This window comes from Primulina eburnea, chromosome 12, assembly GCF_022965805.1.
Source record: "Primulina eburnea isolate SZY01 chromosome 12, ASM2296580v1, whole genome shotgun sequence".
Lineage (NCBI taxonomy): Eukaryota > Viridiplantae > Streptophyta > Magnoliopsida > Lamiales > Gesneriaceae > Primulina > Primulina eburnea.
In genome coordinates this window covers 6381303-6404705 of record NC_133112.1, presented here as the reverse complement: position 1 = coordinate 6404705, position 23403 = coordinate 6381303, and the positions used below count along the sequence as shown (strand labels likewise).

Below are 23403 nucleotides of genomic sequence, written 5' to 3'. Positions count from 1 at the left end.
TTCTGCTTCAAAAACTAGGAGTGGCCAATATAAAGAAAATTAAAATTTCAAAAGACAAAATTTTCCACTTATCTATTTTTTGCAGCTACTAGTTTTGTGACTCCTTCACTAAAACAGACAGATCTCCATCAAACTACAATCGCCAAATTCAACTCTTTAAATTTGATTATCTCAATGAGAACATAAAATTCAATACTTGTATGACCCTCAATTGTTCAGAGATACAGCTAGTCATTGGTACATAACTTCACGTGATTCAAAACAACATTTGTTCCTATTCGGACTTACCCTAGTTAGCATCATTCTTTTCATCAATCCCTTGATCAAGAATGTCAGAACTCAAATCTGATTGCATCTATCGTATCATGGAAAGAGCGTCTAGTAGTATCGCCTCATTATCTCCTAAGTATCACTGATAGTGTCTGCAGGAATCTTATGTTATATTTAGCCTACAATATGGTCCCTTCAACTCATATATCTCGATCGAATCTACAACCATTAGTATATCGATAATGATGTGATATATCTTTGAGTAATAATAGTGACATAATATATGCAACTAGGAAAACACATTACCTTAAAGTACATGTCTTGTTCTGGCAAGAAACTTCTTGCATTATTAACTGATCAGATCACATACGATATTTTCACCTGTAGTAGAACAGTGAATCTCTTACTACAATATATTGACTCCTACGTATTTCGAAACTACATCCAACTTCGTCACCTGAAGACCATCAATAGAATCGGTAAACAGATCAAAGCGTATGGTAGTACATAGAACATCTATATTGTCACGAGTTAAAGGAATAATGGTATACAAAAATATCTGCATACTATTTCATTCGATAAGTGATAACCAGTTGGAAAATCCGATTGAGGGTTGTTCAGTGCATAATCAAATGATCACTCATCTGTATAAATGAACATCTCTATGCTCTTACCCATAAAATATGGAATTTACATTACAGATGTAATTAGTCTCAAACTCAAGCGATTTTTATCCTTATTTTAGACAACTGAATTGAGTAGGAACCTGTTTAGAATATACAATACGCTTGCTAATGAGTTTCACGATCTTACATTGCGAAAAAAGACTTCATGATATCTATTGCATATTCATAGACTTTATCTATTCAGCTTGTATAAGTATACAGATAAAATAAATGTCATGATTGGATAAAACTGTAAATATTATTAAAATAAATATTATTTTTACATAAGAGTTGATAAATCTCAGATCACAAGTTGGATTATAGTCATTATACATTATATGTTTTTAGAAAAAAGTAAAAACACTAGTCAGATTATAGTAGAGTAGAAACCTAATTACAGTCACTATCCATTTTATGTTCAAAATAAGTGAACACACAAATTAGATTAAAGTAGAGTAGAAACTCTATATTTTCTTAGATAAATATGACAGAAATGCATTTTTTTAAAATATTATCCAAAATGACTGAAATCAATCAAATATTAACTTTTGCCCCGCAAGAGGATTTAAGTAGTGTCAATTTGGGTGGACGGGGGTGAGGATTTGGTCGGATTGAAGCAAGGGCTCTAAAAAATAATTAGATAAAAAATCAGTCATGCTTTAATTATTTTATTCTTAAAAAAATAATTAAATAAAAATTCAAAACACATAATATAGGACCGAGTGCTTACCGCTTTACCAAAAGTTATAGCTAGTGGTAATGGTGCAACTCAAATCTTTTAAACCGCACAGCAGCTCAAGCACCACGGTTCGATCGCTCTACCAAACAGGGACAATTATTGTACCCAACAATCTCCCTGTCAATAATTACACTCTTTGCAATCAATGGGAATCGAACCCGTGACCTTGGCTCTGATACCAATTGTAGGACGCTGTACCAAAAGCTATAGCTAGTGGTAATGGTGCAACTCAAATATTTTAAACCGCACAGCAGCTCAATCACCACGGTTCGATCGCTCTACCAAGCAAGGACAATTATTGCACTCAAAACATAATAATAATAATAATAATAATAATAATAATATTTTAGTTCAAACATATAATAACGAAAATTCACCTAAATATGATAATTATGTTTTGTGAATTCCATTACACCTAGAAATGGTATATTGGAAGAATCGTTTGGGCTTCCAATATGGATAACATCCAAGAATTTTTTTTTTTTTTGAGATTATAACATCCAAGATTTAAATACTTAAATTTAAGATTTTAATTGTCTAAACTATTAATTACTCAACAAAATAAAACAATAGTTTAAAAATTCAAATGTTTCACAAAATAAATATTATATGATGAAATTTATGATATCAATATACAATAAAAAAAAGTTTTCAAACATTACAAAGTAACTTTCAAGTTTTATTTCTCCATTGTTTACAAATTTTTGTAAAAGTCAAACGCGAAGAATGAAAAAATTGGAGGTAGAATGGAAAAATGAAAATGAGAATACTTTGTACTAAATAAGGTCGGACTTAACTCTAAAATAAAAATATATATAGATGGGTCGGTTGGGTTCGGGTTAATTGACGTGATTCTTAACTTGGGTCAACTGAATCCGACCGACTGATCTGATTCTCGAACCTCATCCATTTTTTTATGGCTCAATCTATTCGGGCCTGAATTGTAAACCTCCAACCCTAATCCGACGTTTTTGTGTCGACTCTTTTCAGGTAAATTTTTGACATCCTACTCATTTAACACATCCAACTGACGTTAAAATCTCACAAAAGTAACATTCAAAATAAAATTATAACAACCTATTACCCAGGTTCAAACTCAATTTGGGCTTTTCTTTAGGTTTTTTTACAACAATAATTTAATTTTTTCGTGAAGAGAATTTGGGCCCTATACGATTTTTTTTAATAACCTAAATGGTTCTTTAATTAAGAAAAAATATAATAATATTTTTTTGTCTTACTAATATATTTTATTCTGAATTACTACAAATGAGAAAGAAGAAAAATATCAGAAAAAAAATTTTGAACTTATGCAAAATAATCTATCATAATTAATCTACAATGTTTTTATAAATATTCTTTATATTTGAGTTTTTAAATATTAATAAAAATAAAAGCATTGTACACATAAATTTATAATTTGTTCATTATAATGGTTGAACAATCGAATTATGAATCTTCAGACTTAACCACCTATAATGTAAACCAGAAACTACATGCTTAAGTACTTTGATTTCTAGAGTATTGGACAAGAAAGAAATCACTTACAATGGTGAGAAATACTATGACTAATGACGCATGAGAAAACTCACGGAGCACTATACCAAAGAATGAGGATTATCCATGATAGTTACATTACACAAGACCAAAAATACAATTCTCTCTTAGAAAATACATTTTTCTCTTAAAAAATTGAGTTATGTCACAACCACTAACTACACTTGCTAATAGTCAACATTAATATTTCCTACAACTACTTGTGGTTCCAATAACTAACACAACACACACACACACACACATATATATATATATATATATATATATATATATATATATATATATATGTGATACGGTCTCACGAATTTTATATGTGAGACGGGTCAACCCTACCGATATTCATAATAAAAAATAATACTTTTAGCATAAAAAATAATATTTTTTCATGGATGACCCAAGTAAAATATTCTTCTCACAAAATACGATCAATGAGATCGTCTCACACAATTTTTTCCAAACTAGTTTAGATGCAGATATACGTTTCTGAAGGGGCGGAGCCACCCTTGGGCTAGCGTGGGCTCCAGCCCCACCCAAATTTTAAAATTTTTTTGTTTTTCAGTATTTTTTATCTCTGCCTTATTTTTGTGTTTTATTATCTTTATTTTATTGATGTAAATTTGAAATAAAAAATTAACTATGAGTAATTTTTTTAAAATGACTTTATACAAATACTTATAATCAAATTTGACTTTTGCTTGCATTTTGCTCAAAAGGTTGAAGAACTTAATGTAAGTTGATTTTTAAAATTAGCTTTAAGTTTCAAATATATTTTTAGACTATATTTACAATAACACACAAATATATTAAATTTAGCTAATATGATAATACAATTATGCAGTTACAACATATTTTATTATATCTTTATTTAATTTCTATTAATACTAAAAGTTTTATAGATTTTTAATTTTTTTGGTATGAACTAGTGTATGATTATAATAATTGATTTTGAGAAAAATAAAGTAACGATTTTGATAAATGCGCAAATTTTTCATGTGAATCATAGTATGTGATATTAATGATTTGAATTTTGTGCATAATGACTTAAATGATGTATCAAGTTTTTTGTTTTCTATTAATGTCCATATTATTATTTGATGTTTGTCAATGTCATTTTTTTACCATTGGTTTTAAAAATGATGTGAACTAACTTTGGCTTTTGACCACAATGATTCTTAAGAGTAAAAAATTTGAAAAATCTATTTTGGAATTAAGATAAGACCATATATCAATTCAGTCTATAGGTGAACAAAATATTGATTTCAACCCAAATAACTTATTGAGCTGAATTAATTTAAAAAAATCAATTTGTTTAATTGAAATTTTGGTTTTAGTTTTTAAAAGCTGATACATGCCGTTTTTATCAACAAAATGACTCAATAACAGTTGAGCACCACTATCGATTTGATGTATTTACAGCTACAATAGATTTTCAAGTTGAAGAGCTTAATAATAGATTCAAGGATGAGACAGTTGAATTTCTTAAAATTCGTTGTGCTTTGGGACATAAAGAAAACTTTAAGTTTCTTAATGTTGATCATATATATCGACTTGTTGAGAAATTTTATTATCTTGATTTCGATTCACAAGATTTGCATCACTAGATAATGCAAATAAATCATTATAAACTTGATGTTGCTGGCCATGAAAGATTTCAGAATTTATCAACTATTTCTGAATTATATCGAAGATTAATTGAGACAAATAAGTCAGGAACCTACGATTTGATTGATATGTGATTTATACATTTTTATCTACGTCGTTTACTTATTTATCGAATCTGATATATTTATTTAATTGACAGCTTGATTCGTCTTGTTTTAACCCGTCTCGTTTCTACAGCAATAACGGAACTATCATTTTCAACAATGAAACTTGTTAAAACAACTCTTCGTAACAAGATGTAAGAATAGTTTTTCGAAGATTTTATGGTAATCTACATCGAATGAGATTTGGTTGAAAAAATTGATAACGATTTAATAATTAATGAGTTTTATTCTAAAAAGAATCAAAGAGCGCAACTTCAGTAGTGTTTTAACTCAATGTTTTTGAAGGTATTAAATATTAAATACTCTTATTTTATATTTTCATGAAGTAAATATTGACATATTTTTTATTTAATTTTTTTTAGTTAAATATTAATTCTATTAAATACAGTATGGGACGGACTCAGCTCCAAGTAATTTTGAATCATGGCTCCGCCCCTGGTTTTCTGTACATGAAATATTGAAGGTTCCTTTTAATTTTTCAATATTCCTTAAACATTATATACGACTTGCCATGTTATCTTTGACACATCATTTTCACTTACGATCGAGTGGCTAAGATGGATTTATAGAAAGCTTTTCGAAAACTAAACACATGTTTAAATAAATAATTTTTTAATAAAAATAATAAAAAGAGTACTAATTTTTTTGAACGATAAATTACGTACCTGACATTTTACAAATAAATAATTTTTTTGGAACAAAATTGGTTGATTGATTCTATCATTTTAAGGTGATCTATTTTTCAAATTATTCGAGGAGTTCCAATTTTTTGTATATGATATCTACTGTCAAATCTCATTTTTTAAATAAGAGATTAAAAGAAAAGTTCGATTTTTAGACACCGTTCGTTTTTTTTTTTCTTTTTCTTTTCCTAATTAAAAACAAAGACAGAAGGAACCATATTCCACCAGTACTGGTTAAGGAAGACGACTCAGATGCAAACTACATGTTAACATGACTACTGACTGCACATATTCCTCAAGTTTTGAATATATTCTTCATTTGGAATTACCCGTCATCTTGATATTTTCTTAAAATCGACCAAGAAAATCTATGATCAAGAAATTGTTAGATTTTTTCTCAAAATTCATGTTTCTACGTATATATGAACATGATAAACAAATATGCGAAATAGATCGCGCATTACCTCCGAACATTGAATTTTTTTTAATTTCTCTGCTTTTCATCCGATTGATGTCTTATAAGCACTTTTCCACTCTCTATAGATGATGTATTTTAATCTTATGAGGTATGTGCTCAGGGACCTCAATCACCACTATTTATAGACGATTCTCATACCATCGATGAGTTTATCGGGAGCCTGAGAGTCAACAGAAGAGGCGCATGCGCAGGGGCGGAGCCAGGATTTGAAAATACCTGGGGCTGGCTCCATCCTATACTATATTTAATAAAATAAATAATTAACTAAAAGATTTAAAATAAAAAATGTGTAAACATTGACTTAATGAAAATATAGAACAAGAGTATTTAATACCTTAAAAAACAAGGAGCTAAAACATTACTGAAGTTTTGTTATTCGCTTTTTCTTATAATAAAGCTCATTAATTATTAAATTGTTATCAATTTTTTCAACAAAATCTCGTTCGATGTAAGTTACCATAGAATCTCCGAAAAACTATGCTTCCATCTTGTTACGAAAAGTTGTTTTAACAAGTTTCACTGATTTTCAGCTTGATAAGTTATTTGCGTTGAAATCGATATTTTTTCACTCATAGACTGAATTGATGTATGGCCTTATCTTAATTCCAAAAAAGATTTTTCAAATTTTTTACTCTTAAGAATCATTTTGGTCAAAAGCCAAAGTCAGTTCACTTCATTTTTAAAACCAATGATAAAAAAAATGATATTTACAAAAATCAAAGAATAATATAGACATTAATAGAAAACAAAAGGCTTGATACATCATTTACGTCATTATGCACAAAATTCAAATAATTGATAAATCATATAATATCACATACTACGATTCACATGAAAAATTTGCGAAATTTCTCAAAATCAGTATTTTATTTTTCTCAAAATCGATTCTTATAATTCTATAAAAAATTTAGTATTAATAGAAATTAAATAAAGATATAATAAAATATGTAGTAACTGCATAATTATATTATCATATTAGTTAAATTTAATATATTTGCGTGTTATTGTAAATATAGTCTAAAAATATATTTGGAATTTAAATTTCATTTTTAAAAATCAACTTACATTAAGTTCTTCAACCTTTTGAAAAAAATGCGAGCGAAAGTCAAATTTGATTATAAATATTTGCGTAAGATTATTTTAAAAAAATAACTCATAAGTAACAAAAATTCTTAAAATTTACCTCAATAAAATAAAGTCAACAAAACCAAAAAATAAAACAAAAATAAAAAATACAAAAAAAAAAAAAAAAATTAAAATTTGAGTGGGGCTGGAGCCCACTTTTTAAAAACAAAAATTAAAAAATTAAAAAAAAACAAAAAAATAAATAAATTTGAGTGGGGCTGGAGCCCACCCTAGCCCAAGGGTGGCTCCGCCCCTGCGCATGCGTGCCTCAATTTTCTAAAATTGAGGCGGCGTACGCATATTTCGTCAAAAGTTGTTGGTAATGGCCGTCGTCATTTCCTACATATTTATCCTTCTTCTGATATGAGCTATTTTTCTTACAAAAATGGCAGACGTGAACTGATGTACATGGAAAAGTAATTATCTATTTAATTAAGATGAAATAATTTAACTCTAGTTTTCCCTTACATGTGTTGTATTTCAACGTTTATACTTAATGAGATTGTGATCATGTAGCAATATACGTGGGATCTATTAATTTTTTTTAAAATAAAAAACAAAAACAAAAGTGGAGTTATTTAGCATCGCAGATAAAGTGTTGAGAAAACACACATGAGAATTACGAAACTGGCATTTCACAGCACGATCATTGGATTCTATCCTTTTGTATAAATTAACCCCATCATTTTACAAATTAAGACTATCTTAAAAAATCAGAAAAGAAGTCTCTACCTAATTACTATATAAACATGGGGTGTGTTTGCATGAAGCAAAGGCAAGCATTCGAAGATCCATCCATTCTTGCATCCCAAACAAGATGTATGGTACTAAAAAAAGGTTATGTTGTGTTCGGATTGATTAGATTTGAAACGATGGATTCACGGGTTCGTTTGTTCTTTGCAGTTACCGTGAAAGAGGTGAAATCTTTGGACGAGCTGTTTAGGAAACTGAGTAGCTCTATAGTTGATGATGGATTCATTAATAGGGTAAACCATCTGTTTTTTTGACCTTGCTGCTTAATCAACTGCAGATAGGTTGAGTAAAATACATTTCGTATAGCATAATTAAACGTTGGACTACTCAATAATTATGTTGGATCCATGCAAATTTCACTAGAAATCAATAAACTCAATTAGCATCTGTTGCAGGAGGAGTTTCAGCTTGGATTGTTCAGAAACAACGAGAAGCGCTCTCTTTTGGCACAAAGGGTAAGCCGTCAATCATAGACATTGGCTTGATAATGAAAAGCGAAATTAAAATGCAAAACATTTAGTGGGCGAAACCAATAAACATACAATACATAAAAATACGCGTAAATATTCTAAATTCCTTGACAAATAACATGTAAGAGATACATATTTAAGATGGGTGTATTAGCTCAAGAACACAGTCTGGCCTGGGGCGTTGTTTTATGTTCTTTGAATACATACACACATGTCCCTGTGTTGTTTCTGGTTCAACAGATGTTCGACTTGTTCGACTCGAAACACGATGGCGTGATAGATTTTGGGGAATTCGTCAGATCGTTGAGCATATTCCATCCCGATACACCTCAAGAAGAGAAAGCCATTTGTATGACCCGTGTTTCCTTGTTAAATTTTCTTACACTAGAATTGGTGCATATTGAAATAATTTTGTTTAACATAAAAGCAAAAATTGTGTGTATCAGATAATAAATGTTGTAAAAGATGTTATGACATCTTATGACAACATGCAACGGAATAATAAAACACACAAATAATTAACTTAATTAAAATAACACATTGATAATTATGCACAAGGATACGATGACTCGGGACAAAATAATCAATAGAAAACATAAAGTCAGTTTACAAAACAAATACTAGTGATTCAACGAAAAATTAATTTCCTCAACAAGTTGAGAAAACAAACTGTATCTTAAAACAAATAATCAGACTTAAGACGAAACCAATGAATGTAAAACGATGTACCGAAAACTGGAGCAACAAAATGACATCTTTAATCAACACTTTCACCAGTATTGTCTTCAAATGTCTCCAATACTCAACGGCAACACAGTATAATTACGATGCTTCAACTTTATAAGTTCTTCTAACTATTCTCTTGTCTTGCTTCTCTCTAGTATGTACTCTCATATCGCCTCTTGCATCAAATATTTTTTTTAATATATACTGATATTGATAGAATTCCTTCAGTAAGTTTCTATAAGACTAGCATGATGCACGTGCGTTGCACGTAATATCAATTATATTATAAAAATTAAAAAAAAATTGATTTTCTAAAAAACAATTTGAATCATTTTGTTATTTATCTGGGCTTTATTTTTTATCATATTAGACGTACTTTCAAAATTGTTTCTTAAATTAAAATTCAAATAGTTGATTTTATGTTATATAATAAATTGTAATAAACATAATATATAGAACAAAATAAACTGAAACAATTTTTTTAAAAAAATTATATATTCAAACACCATATATAAAGCATAATAACCTAAAAATCAACCAAATTATGGATTTTATCAATGTATAAATCATAATCTATAAAATCGAAGCATACTAAAGACAGATAATTATCAATATAAAATCACAGTGACTAACTCATAAAAACAATATTAAAACAAATGAAATAGTAATATTGATAGTAAAATATAACTTATAATTTTTTCCTAAGAATGTTTTTACTTTTTATTTTTACAAATCTATATAATAGACAATAAATTTTATATCGATCTTTCGTAGACTAACATTGATTACTATTAATTTCTTGTTAAATAAGTTTTAAAATAATAAATAAATCAACATATGTAAAGAAATGCACAAATAAGATTATATGATAAATATCAATAAACTCATATAATAATTATTAAATATAGATTTTAAACTTTTGGTATGATTTTCACCATTATAAATTTTGAAATATAAGAAAAGAAATAATCTTTCATAAAAAAATGTTATTTATGTATCTAGTGAATTAATTAGTTTGATTTCAAAATAATTAAATAAAGATATTAAATTTCATATGTAAAAATTCTGATACTTTGACAAATACTAATCCACGATCATTATAATTTATTTATTATAAGGATTATATTATATATTGTTTTTACAGTAGAAATAACTTAGAGTCTTTTTATTGTTCATTAAATCTCTTTTCATGAATTACATATTCAAAGTCTTGATTGATGATTGATTTTACAATCAATACATGTAATTTTTTAGTTATACAATTTAATAAAATAATTATGCCCATAACATATATATTCGTTATAGATGTTTTTTTCCATATTTTTTGGAAATCGTACTATCTTTTAAAATCAAAATTAAACTCTTTACTTTCAATTTTTTGTTAAAAAACCCATAAAAATATGTTAGTTATTCTACTATTGCATATATAGTTATAAATTTTTCATATATCTTTTTGTGATACTATTGTTTATTACTTAATTAGAAATTGCACTAAAAATATAATTACAAAATTACAATAAATTCATTGGGAAAAAAACGTAGAGAGAAAATTAAAAGGATGAAACATTTAAATGTAGTATAAAGATGAGTTATTTGATAAAATTAATATAGGAGTTACATTCTTTTCTTGAAGTGTATATAGAAGGTTAATTTTGTCATTGCACAATTGGAAAACAATGCCCTTTATCCACACTTTTATAGGTATATATATATATATATATATATATATATATATATATATATATATATATATATATATATATATATATATATATATATATATATATCAGTGATCGCTATCAGTGTTAAAATTTTTGAAAGCTTCGTCTTCAATGTTATCATTTTTTTTTGTTCCTGATGGTTCTGCTTCCGAAGTTTGTACACCACTGCTATCTCCTTTTTTTGTTCAAAATGGACAGCCACATCAAATAAAAGTCCGTAATGAGCCACTTGATCTTCATAATGAATGATCACTTCTTTGGCTCGAACAATTTTTTGACGGTAAAGTCAATTTGGGCTTGGAAAGTGATGGAGTGATCATTATAAAGTCATGTGCTGAGGTCGTGTTTCCAGCATTTGGGGCACCACGTGATTCATACCAAGGTAGGTCTATCTTCCAATTACCCTTGAACAAGGCAGGGACAATCTTTAGATCACTTACATCCGACATAGGCTCGTCAATGTATCTAATGAACTATTGAGACTCAAGGATCCCATTAATCAATGAGAGAAATGGTAATTTTAACTACTTGTATCCAACCTGAGCAAATTGAAGCACCGTTTCGAATACAAATTTCCCAAAATTAAAGGTACCATGAGTACCAATGGAAAATAAAACCAAGGTTCGCGGTCTCATCACCATTGTAGAGTCCGTTGAAGGAGTACAATTGCATATAACAGTTTTGAAGAATAGAGTAAAAATATGTCAGATTTGCGGCACAAAGACTATTTGGATGTGCTGGAAATTGATTGATTAACATTGTCTGAATCGTCCCTAGACATGTATTCTGGGTTAGCCAACGATGGTCTTGTAGATGATTCACCCTTGTGATGAAATCTGTTGGACGAAATGAAGTCAAGTTTGTATCGGCTTGCCGTTTGGAACACAGAACCGGGGTGGTGGTAGAAACACATGTTCAATACTGTTAAATCGGAAAATTTTCAACATCAATCTCATTCTCGAGTTCACTCGGAACAACTAGGAATCTTCGGTGCGGAAACAATTTCCAAAGCTTATGTATGAATTTCCCTTTCTGGTGTTGTCACACTGGGGGCAACATCCTCCTTATAACCCATCTCACTTCGAATATCATGGGAGTCAAATCTTTCCTGCCATTGTTAAGTTTGGAGATAGTGAGAAGAATCGAGATAATTTGCACACATAGTTAATCATAATGCAATAAATATTTGAGCAGATAATATAGAAAAGAATATGAATCATTGAAAGTTAATAGGCAAGGGTAAACAACAGTCCAAATCAACGGTAACAAAAATTCGCGCAAGAGTAGCCTTTCATAACCTAATAGATTACACAAAACTCACCGATGATAACAAAAAATGTTAACGGGTGAAATATTAAAATATTAGGAAAATATCGGCATAAATAAGGCAATAATCAAGCATTATTATTTCCCAAAAAATTTACTATAATAATTAACACAAGTATAAATATTTGCGCGATATCTAATGATAAAATAATCAATAGAAAACATTAAATCAGATTACAAAACCAATACATGTGATTCAATGAAAAATTAATTTTCTCGATAAGTTGAGAAAACAAATTGCATCCTTGAACAAATAACCAAATTTAAAACAAAACCAAAGAATACAAAACGATGTGCTGAAAAATGAAGCAACAAAATGAAATCTCCAATCAACACTTTCACAAGTGTTGTCTTCAGATTTCTTCAACACTCAACGATAACATAATATAATTATGATGCTTCGTCTTTGCGAGTTCTTCTGAAAATTCTCTCGTGTATTGATTGTCTTGCTTCTCTCTCGTCTATACTCTCGCATCGCCTCTTACATCAGTTATTCTTCAATATATATATAGCCTTGTTTTGATCTTAATAGAAATTATTTTAAATATTAAATATTAAATATAAAATCTAGAGTTTAGAAAATTCAACATTCTAGAAAGGCAAAATTCCTATGCAAAATCTTATCAAGAAGGAAAATAATTTAGGAAATAAATTTGTGTCTTGCAATACAGGTCACGTTTCCTTTCACATATGATAAGGCACGGTTTCAAGAACTGATTTTTCTTGCTAATATTACAGTCGCATTTAAGATACACGACATTGAGAACACTAGCTTCATCCAAAAAGAAGGGGTAAAGAAGATGATCGCAGAATTTCTTGCTGAGTCAAGCTTGATCCTATCTGATGATATTATTGAAGCCATAATAGATAAGGCATGGGAACCTGTCAATTATTCTCTTACGTTATTTATGTAAGGTCTTTTGGATATTTTACAGGGGGAGAACGAAAATAAACAAAGTTAGAACTTGCTATATTTTGTGCAGACATTCGAGGAAGCAGATTCAGAAAGAGATGGCAAGATAGACATAGAAGAGTGGAAAGACTTCATTGCTCGGAAACCATCCTTGTTAGAGAACATGATGACAGTTCCTTACTTGAAGTAACTCTTGATCTCAACCATAGTTAATTAATTAACAAATCCAAATACATCTTGTGTGTGCATATGTCAAGGATTTTTTCCCTGAAAAACCATTATCCAATCTCAAAAATCTCCCGAGTTTAAGATTCGAAACATATATATATAACGAGTTGTCATGAAGTTCAAAATCTTCGTCTTCTTCCACGACAAATCCAGTGTTGTCACAAATCACCTAGCTCTAGATCCATAAATTGTTCGAATTGGCAACAGTTTAATTTCAGAAGGTTGTTTTGATTTGAGGTGCGGCTAACAGATTGTATTCTTTTCCATTTCAGGGACTTAACAACTGCATTTCCTAGTTTTGTGTTGAGATCAGAAAAGGAAGAGGAAACTGTCGACCAACTTTTCAACTGATCAACTAACTACTCATAGGGTAAAATGTTTCGGCTTTTTTCTACTTACATCGTTTCAATGTACACTAGTAAATGAAGCACAAACTTGCTAAGCTCATAAATCCAAGACGTGTCTCATTTGCATCAATAAGTTCTTCATTATCCCATCTTTGTATGATCTGATTCGATTTTTGGGATGCTACCCCATGAATTTGCAGGACTTGTTAGCCAAGACAGCTAAGAGATGATCCCAAAAATATCATCTCTTAGCTGTCTTGGCTAACAAGTCCTGCAAATTCATGGGGTAGCACACGCTTGTGTGCATCCGGGACCAAATGTTGTCTGCTAGGATCTCATTGACGGTAACCGTCGGATGAAATTTGTCCCACCAAATATGACTAGAAGTATACTGCAAAACATATCGGGGCACATTATCCGCACTTTCTATTTTCCAAAGCCACAGCATGCATCGGTCGTGAGACTAAATCCTATAAAAGGGCTCAAATTATAAATAGCATTCGATAAAATGTTGCGACAACTTGTTCGTGGAAATGATATCAAGAATTCTTTTGCTAAAAAAAAAAAAGGATCAAGAATTCTGACCGCAACTGTTGTGATTATTTATAATGTCCATAGAGCCCACAAATGCATCACAAAAGATCACATTGGCTTCAGGAAGTTCGTGGTTAAGTTCGCGAAGTTGAACTCCGGTATCATTTCATTTATCATCATGATGCACTCCCCATTCTTGCTATGATACAACCACAAGTAATATGGCCCACGTCCTATTGGGGCTAGTCCCATGACAAAGACATTTCTAGCATTTTTATTGTAGAGATTCTGCAAGATAAGAGTAAATTGAATTCGGGATAGCTCTAATTTTCAAATGAAATTCAAATGGATCAGGTGCCACGTTGAATCGAGTAGAGAAAGCCTCCCATCAGAATGTAAATACTTTAAACTTCACGAAGTTAGTTAAAAACATATAAATTTATTACCTTAATCTCCCGCTTCATCGATCGCGCTGATTGAAACTCCATGGCAGATACAGATATTGTATGCTAGATACATTTCGGAGATCATAGTGTATATATATAGTCGTTGTTGCTAAATAATCAAGCCACATATATTTGAATTCAAAGCCACCTAAATTGAATTCAAAGAACACCATTTTTGAATTTTAAACACATGTGTTGATTAGTCAAAAATGATGAGGTAAGCCATGATGTTTTTATTTTTGTTTTTTCCCTAAACTTCACCTATAAATACCCATCCATTCTTCATTTCAAAATCACACCAAAACACAAATCCTCTCATCTACAATCATAAGTGTAGAAGTGAGATAAATGATTTAGTGTGAGATTTCTTAAGGAGTGTTTATACTTGGAAGGAATAGGATTAGTGGAGAGAAAGTGAGTGTTAAAATCAGAGTGTTCTGAGTGAAATACGTTGTATTCTAAATTCTCTTGTCTTCTTTGTTATTAATAAAGAAGTGATCTCCTTGAGAGGTTTAAAGTGGACGTATCCCAATCTTGGGGTGAACCACTACAAATATTGGTGTCCATCTTATTCATTGTTGATACCACTTATGATATTCCGCTGCGATGTTACCTCGTTTATTTCCCTGGTATCCTAACAGTTGTTTCCGATTGAAATGTAGAATATGGAGTTTGAGATAAGATCATAAGCTGCATCCTCATCCATACTAAGAATGAACTACTGAGATGTATCCATAACCAGCAGAATTTGCTGAGTGAGGGATTGTTAGAGTAGATACCCTGCAAGTCAACTGTTGACTAGGGATTTTATTGACTCGGTTGTAAAGAACAATCTTTATTTTAATATAATTCATTATTTCATGGTTTGTTATTTCATTATCTGTATACTCATGTGAACAACATAGATAAAGACCTTGATTATACTTTAATACAAATGAATCGTAATTCAATATTGAAACTCATTTATAAACACTGTATGATCTAAATTCGTTCCTAGTCGATTCAGCCGCCTAAAACATGGATAAAGGTCGCTTGAGCTCGAGACTATCATCTGTGATGTTGTGTACTGCGTTTCTTAGTAAGGGCATAGAGATGTCCAAACATGCAGATGGGTAGTCATATGATGATTATACCGAACAATCCTCCCTCGGACTTTCCAAGTGGTTATCATTCATCGAGAGGATAAGTCTGTGGTTATGATTGTACACCATTAGTCCTTACGACCCGAGACAACACTGAGGCTCTATATGCCAGGGCTGTGCTTTGACTCGTTTACCGGCTCCAGGAGAGTCATCAGGTGGCGAGGTTGGGTATAGCTGCGACACATATAGGAGCCAGTGCATTGTAGTCGGGGATTCACCGCTCACCTGTGGGTGTGGATATCCTATGTGATATAATGAAATAATAGTGCATGGAATCTCTGGCCAGAGTACGAGATGTACGTTGGAGAAGGAGTTCTCCAAATAGTACACGCGATGCCACTATTATAGTTATCAAATAGTTACCGAATTAATATGCAACCCTCGATGAACCAATGGTTGCAGATTCGATCGGGATATATGAGATGAAGGGACTGTACTGTACGTTAATCATAATCGACTGGTTCTTGCAGGCACTATCAGTGATACCTAGGGGATCATGGGGCGATGCTACTAGACGCTCTTACCATGATCCGATGGGTGCAATCAGAAATGAGTTCTGACATTATTGATCAAGGTGTTGATGAAAAGAATGGGACTAACTAGGGTAAGCCCGAATAAAGGATTCTGTCCTGAATCACAAAGAGTTGTGAACCCACGGCTAGCTGTATCCCTGAACCATTGAGAGTCACACAAGTACTGGATTGTTTGTTCTCCTTGAGAGAATAAATTCAAGAAGTTGAATTTATATTATATAGTAAATTCAAGGAGTTGAATTTATGATAATTAAATTTTGAGAAAATAAATTCAAGGAGTTGAATTTATAAAATTTGAGAATTTAATTTATTAAACTCAAATGTTGGGTTTATTAAATATTAAATTTTGGAGGTGATGTAAATTCAAGTAGTTGAATTTATAATTTAAATAACAAATTCAAATGTTGAATTTATAATGTATTTAATTTATTAAGCTCAAAAGTTGAGTTGATTAATTAATAAATTAAAAATTGTGGATAATATGTTTAATGGGCTTGTAGGGGTACAAGTCCAACTATATTAAATAATTAAAGTTTTAATGGGCTTTGATTAAATTAATTAAACTAGTTGGACTAGCCCAATTAATTAAATCAAGTCCATTAATGTTAATTATGTAATTAGGTTATTATTTTATTATAAATATTAGCTTGAAACCACTAAACCTAGCCACCAAAAGAAAAATTGCTTACGTGAGCCTCCACTCAATCAAAGGAAAAATCGGCCACCTCTTGAATTTTTTAGGGTTTGAGCCGTCTCTCATAATTTTCTCTCCTACGTAAAATCTCTTTCACATTCTCTAGTGCAATTTGAAAGAGGAGCATACTATCTAGTCGTGGACTTGATAGGAGGATTTCATCGAAGAAAGTTCGTAGGGAATCAACAAGAGCTAATCCGTTTTTATACCGGATTAGTTGGAGTCCATTGATTTATTCACCAAAGGTATAATTCTAACGCCCTATGAATGTTTATGATAAAATCATACAAGCGCCCAAAATATATTTTGATTGTCAAAATAAACAAAATTTTAAAACTTCCGCTGCGTTTGGGCGTAGAGAAAACCAGATCCAACAGTGGTATCAGAGCCAGGTTTTCTGAATCGTATGATTTAAATTATATTGAATAATTTATTTCTAATCACACAAGAAAATTTTCAGAAAAATTGATGCACCATAAAAATATTTTTTTTTTCGAAAAAAAAATAAAAAAAATCGCATCTCCCGGAACAGTTCCGGGCAGACCCGCGCGCAGGGAAGTGCGCGCAGGGCAGCGCGCTCAGCGCGCAGCGTCCAGCGCGCGGCTGTGCGCTCGCAGCGCGGCGCGGCGTGCGGAGTGTCTGCACGCTGCACGCTGCCCTGCGCCACGCGCCGCGCCGCGCGGAGCGTCCGCATGCTGTGAGCGGCGCCGCGCGCGCTTGTGCGCGCCTAAGCGCACAGGAATACCCCCACTGCCCGAAACGTTCGGGCAGCGGGCGGGCAGCGGGGGCGACTGCCCGGGATCGTCTCGGGAAGCGTTCTGATTGATGGGCTTGAATTGTTTGGGCCCATAGTGCAATTTTCTGATTTTTCAAAATTTTGGATAAAATTGATATTTTTTAAAATTGGTTCAATTTTTATTTTGGAAAATTAATTTTTGAAAAATTTATAATTTTCTTGTAAAATAAATAATTAGAATATGATTTTAATTATTTATAGTAAAAATGAGTTTTTACAAGAAATCAATTATTATTGATTTAATTAGAAATTAAATAAAAGAGTTTATTTAATTTATTAAATCCTTTAATAATTGTGGTGGTTAGTGATAAATTATTAGATATATGATTTATCAATTAATTAAATTGTTTAATTAAATTGATGTTAATATTTTATATTAAATGCATGAAGGATGATCGAGAGCCTTACCAATGTGTTAGGTGTATGTTAGGATATTTTACTGTTTTTATTCAATTTTATAATATTTGATATTATTAAAGTGGGCCTGGTTTATGGCCTGTTCCCACCCCCATGAGATGTATCCCTTATGTGCCATGGCTATTCAAATGTAATAATTAGAAATAGTGGGAGATCAACACTGGAAGATGGTGGACCCGATGAAAATGATGAAGACATGTAAAATGTTGGAAGCTCTTGTAATTGTTGCATTTGCATCCCTGCATTCACCTAGGTTTTGGACCTGGATCCATGTCTGGCTCACATGGATCTAATAGTGTTGGCGATTGATCATCCTTATTTATTGTTGAATGTCATATTATGATATATATGTGATATATAGTAGTATGCATGTATGTATATTATTATATAATATAGTTGCATGAATCCGACAAACATACAAACTCGTGGCACGCGACTTTTAAATTAAAATGATGAGACAATTTTAAAATTAAAATCCCTCATTTTGAATAAGATTCAAAATTTATATCAAACCGAAAAAGTAAAAATTAAAGGAGTTTAATTTTTCCTTGCCTTCCATCAACCGTGGTTCCACGTTGATCGCTACCCGCGGACAGTGTCTGGCTCATATTATTGGGGAGGCTTGTACGCCGGAAAGCTGTGACTTCCACCGGACATATGATGTGAATTTAGTGGAACTCCCATGACTTCGGCTCATATTATTGGGGGAACTCATGGCGACCGTCTACTACAATTCAATATTGATGGGTTGGTTTGACACGCGAGAATAAACGACGTCATATTATTGAGTCCTTATTAAACGTGAGGCAAAACACGCGGAGGTTGCATAGGGATGCAATTGGACTCTACCTTTTAGAAATTATGATTGGCTGATATTATTCGGGATTATAATTGGCTAATTGGACTCTACGTGCCTAATAAGAAAATACGATTTCCCTTTTTCATCAGAGGGTGGTGGAAATGTCAAAATAGTGGGAGGTAATTTATAAAATAAAAATCCATATTTTATATCTTAAAATTATTTTAAAATAATCAGCAACAATTATTCTGTTTTCATATCAGTATATTTTTCGATTTCGTCACATAATCCAATTTTGTTATTAACAAGCTAACCGAATCCAATTTTCAAGACTGGTTGGGAAAATTGTTCTGAATTCGGAGAAAATGACATACACACTAATGTCAGTCTTGTTGAACTGACAATGCATGCAAGATGGTGGGACCATATTGTGCAAGCTAAAGTGTGATGTGCTCGATTCTATGTCAAATGAACTGTAGGGACAGTTTGAGAAAATGTTGAATGTTGCTGACATTCGAATACACATGCAAGAGTTGCATAGTGCATGAAACTCGTACAGTGATGCACACCACTTTTAAAAGCTCATGACTACACGAATGCAAGATGGGGCTTTGGTCCATGAGCGTGGTGTATATATGATTGGGTTTAATGAGAAAGTGGTGGGCCTGAAATAGGTGATTCCTAACAAGTTATTTCATGACAACCAATTTGTTGTCATTCTCTTTCTCATTTGACGGGTTTATGTTGAACTTCAATTTGAATAAAATTGATGATAGCCTTGAAGAGCTATTCAACATGCTTATGACTTATGAAGTCATCATAAAATAGGAAAATGTTGTTTCCTAGTTGGGCTTGTTGTTAGGAACAAAAGTGGCCCGCAATGTAAGGGAAATAAATGTTCTGCCCCTCACAAGAAAAAACCCAATAAAAGGCAAACTCCGAAAGACACTTAAAAGGCCTACAAAGTCCGATAAGTCAGAACATATTTCACTGCAAGAAGTCCGGACATAAGAAGTTATATGAGCCAGAAATGTTCTGGAAATGATGAATGAATGTCCAAGTAAACAGGATTTCAACAACAAACAAAAGAAAGTTAGATGATCCAAATCCCGCACAAATATGGCACGCTACACTAGGTCACATTTCTCAAAGAAGGATGCACAAGCTAGTGGGAGAATGCATGTTTGACTTGTCAGACATAAATTCTATACTTACCCGTGAGTCCTGTCTGAAAAGAAAAATGACCAAGACTCCATTCGATGGAAACGTGGAACGTGCGCATGGTCTATTGGATTTGATCCACACAGACATTTGTGGCCCGCTAAGTCTTAGCACAGGATATGGGCAATCCTACTTCATTACCTTTACTGATGACCATTCGAGGTATGGGTGTGTTTATTTGACAAAACACAAATCTGAAGCATTTGAAAAGTTCAAAAAATTCAGATCTGAAGTAGAAAATCAGCAAGAAAGAAGTATTAAGGCACTTCGATCTGATCGAGGTGGAGAATACTTAAGTGCTGAATTTTTGGGTTATCTAAAAGAGAATGAGATTCTCTCACAGTGACTCCACCAGCAACACCACAATTGAATGGTGTTTCTGAACATTGTAAGCAAACCTTGTTGGACATGGTTCGATCAATGATGGGATTAACTGAATTGCCTACATCGTTTTGGGGCTTTGCGCTTGAAACTGCGGCAATGTTGTTGAATAATGTCCATACTAAAGCAGTGGATAAAACACCATATGAGATATGGATGGGGAAACCTCCCAAGTATTCTTACTTGAGAATATGGAGATGTCTTGCTTACGTGAAGCAGACAGTGGGAAACAAATTGGATAGTAGATCCACTTTGTGCTACTTCGTAGGATATCCAAAGAATTTTGTTGGATATTATTTCTATCATCCAAATGAAGCAAAAGTGTTTGTTTCAAGAAATGCCACCTTTTTGGAAAAGGAATTTCTATTAGATAGAAAAGGCAAGATGATAGAACTTGAAGAAATTCAAGATACTCCATCAACTATAGAAGTTGAACCCATTTCCCTAGAACCGGTAGTTGAAGTACAAGCTTCTAGAAGGTCTGATAGGGTTATGAGACCACCTGCAAGATATACGCTTCTTCATGAACAAGGCCATGATGATTCTTGTGTTGGATGTTATCCAATGAATTTCAAAGAAGCATTATCTGATACTGATTCAACCAAATGGCTTGAAGTCATGCAGTCAGAAATAGACTCTATGTATTCAAACCAAGTCTGGACATTAGTGGATCCACCTGAGATAATCGTTCCCATAGGATGCAAATGGATCTACAAAAGAAAGCTTGGGGTGGATGGGAAGGTAGTGACCTTCAAAGCAAGACTGGTTGCAAAAGGTTATACTCAAAGGCAAGGAGTTGACTATGAGGAAACTTTTTCACCAGTTGCTATGTTTAAGTCCATTAGAATACTACTAGCCATAGCAGCATGGTATGACTATGAGATATGGCAAATGGATGTAAAGACTGCTTTCCTCAATGGAGACATCAAAGAAGAAATTTATATGTCTCAACCCGAGGGATACACATCAGTAGGAAGTGAGCATAAGGTATGCAAACTTCAGAGATCAATATATGGTCTCAAGCAGGCATCAAGGAGTTGGAACCTCAGATTTGATAGCACTATCAAAGAGTTTGGTTTTGCTAAGAATCCTGAGGAACCGTGTGTGTACAAGAAAGTTAGTGGGAGTGCAGTGACATTCCTAGTACTTTATGTTGATGATATCCTGCTCATTGGGAATGATGTAGGATTACTGCAATCAACTAAAGTATGGTTAGCCAGTAAATTCTCCATGAAGGACATGGGTGAAGCATCCTATGTATTGGGAATACAGATCTATAGATATAGATCAAAAAGGATGTTGGGGCTCACCCAAGCCACATATATCGATACCATTATAAAACGATTCTCTATGGAAGAGTCCAAGAGAGGATACTTACCAATGTGTCATGGTATTACTCTATCTAAAGCTATGTGTCCCAAAACTGATGAAGAGATAGAGATGATGACACGAATTCCATATGCGTCAGCCATTGGTAGTATCATGTATGGTATGATATCGACACGTCCTGACATTGCTTATGCTTTGAGTGTTACAAGCAGATATCAGGCGAACCCTGGTCCAATGCATTGGAAGGCCGTGAAAGACATTCTTAAGTACTTAAGAATGACTAAGAATTTGTTCATGGTCTATGGGGGTGGAGAATTAAAATTGGAAGGCTATACTGATTCTAGCTTCCAATGTGATGTAGATGATTCGAAATCGACCTCTGGTTTTGTGTTCATGCTTAATGGTGCGGTTGTCTCTTGGAAAATTTCCAAGCAAGACACCGTTGCGGATTCCACCACTGAAGCTGAATACATTGTTGCATCTGCTGCAGCGAAAGAGGCAGTTTGGATGAGGAATTTTGTCCAAGAGTTGGGTGTTATTCCTAATGGAGTTGATCCAGTCCCGGTGTACTGCGACAACACTGGTGCCGTTGCGCAAGCAAAGGAACCAAGGTCTCATCAGCGATCCAAACATGTACTGAGGAAATTCCACATCATCCGGGAGATTGTGGGAAGGGGAGACATATCAGTCGAAAGAGTCCCCTTTGCAGATAATGTTGTTGATCCACTTACGAAGCCCTTGCCAGGACCATTGTTTGAGAAGCATCGCGAAGCAATGGGATTAAAGTTTATGGGTAGTTGGCTCTAGGGCAAGTGGGAGATTGTTAGAGTAGATGCCCTGCAAGTCAACTGTTGACTAGGGATTTTATTGACTCGGTTGTAAAGAACAATCTTTATTTTAATATAATTCATTATTTCATGGTTTGTTATTTCTTTATCTGTATACTCATGTGAACAACATAGATAAAGACCTTGATTATACTTTAATACAAATGAATCGTAATTCGATATTGAAACTCATTTGTAAACACTGTATGATCTAAATTCGTTCCTAGTCGATTCAGCCGCCTAAAACATGGTTAAAGGTCGCTTGAGCTCGAGACTAGCATCTGTGATGTTGTGTACTGCGTTTCTTAGTAAGGGCATAGAGATGTCCAAACATGCAGATGGGTAGTCATATGATGATTATACCGAACAATCCTCCCTCGGACTTTCCAAGTGGTTATCATTCATCGAGAGGATAAGTCCGTGGTTATGATTGTACACCATTAGTCCTTACGACCCGAGACAACACTGAGGCTCTATATGCCAGGGCTGTGCTTTGACTCGTTTACCGGCTCCAGGAGAG

The 23403-nt window shown here is 32.7% G+C and overlaps 1 protein-coding gene and 1 pseudogene across 4 annotated transcripts; one reads left to right on the top strand and one right to left on the bottom strand.

The window, feature by feature from the left end:
* The first annotated feature begins 7968 nt into the window (after window positions 1-7968).
* On the top strand, window positions 7969-13913 carry LOC140807491 (calcineurin B-like protein 4). 4 transcript variants are annotated; one of them, XM_073164349.1, is made up of 7 exons: window positions 7969-8099; window positions 8184-8266; window positions 8429-8488; window positions 8744-8852; window positions 13015-13148; window positions 13260-13375; window positions 13690-13913. In XM_073164349.1, exons 1-7 carry the CDS (start codon window positions 8030-8032, stop codon window positions 13766-13768), a joined length of 651 nt encoding a protein of 216 aa, XP_073020450.1. In that variant the 5' UTR covers window positions 7969-8029; the 3' UTR covers window positions 13769-13913. The 4 variants fall into 4 exon arrangements, 3 of the variants coding, with proteins under 3 accessions (XP_073020450.1, XP_073020449.1, XP_073020451.1); XR_012112710.1 differs by having other exon boundaries at window positions 7981-8117; window positions 13015-13186; window positions 13690-13731; XM_073164348.1 differs by having other exon boundaries at window positions 7981-8117.
* A 92-nt stretch (window positions 13914-14005) lies between these two features.
* LOC140806599 (GDSL esterase/lipase At1g33811-like) lies at window positions 14006-14786 on the bottom strand (annotated as a pseudogene).
* Window positions 14787-23403: the final 8617 nt, after the last annotated feature.

Excerpts from the sequence above, each read along its gene's own strand:
- LOC140807491 (XM_073164348.1), top strand. The coding sequence starts at position 8,030 with ATGGGGTGTGTTTGCATGAAGCAAAGGCAAGCATTCGAAGATCCATCC. Across the intron at positions 8,267-8,428 it reads ATGATGGATTCATTAATAGG|GAGGAGTTTCAGCTTGGATT; the intron begins GTAAACCATCTG and ends CATCTGTTGCAG. Across the intron at positions 8,489-8,743 it reads GCTCTCTTTTGGCACAAAGG|ATGTTCGACTTGTTCGACTC; the intron begins GTAAGCCGTCAA and ends CTGGTTCAACAG.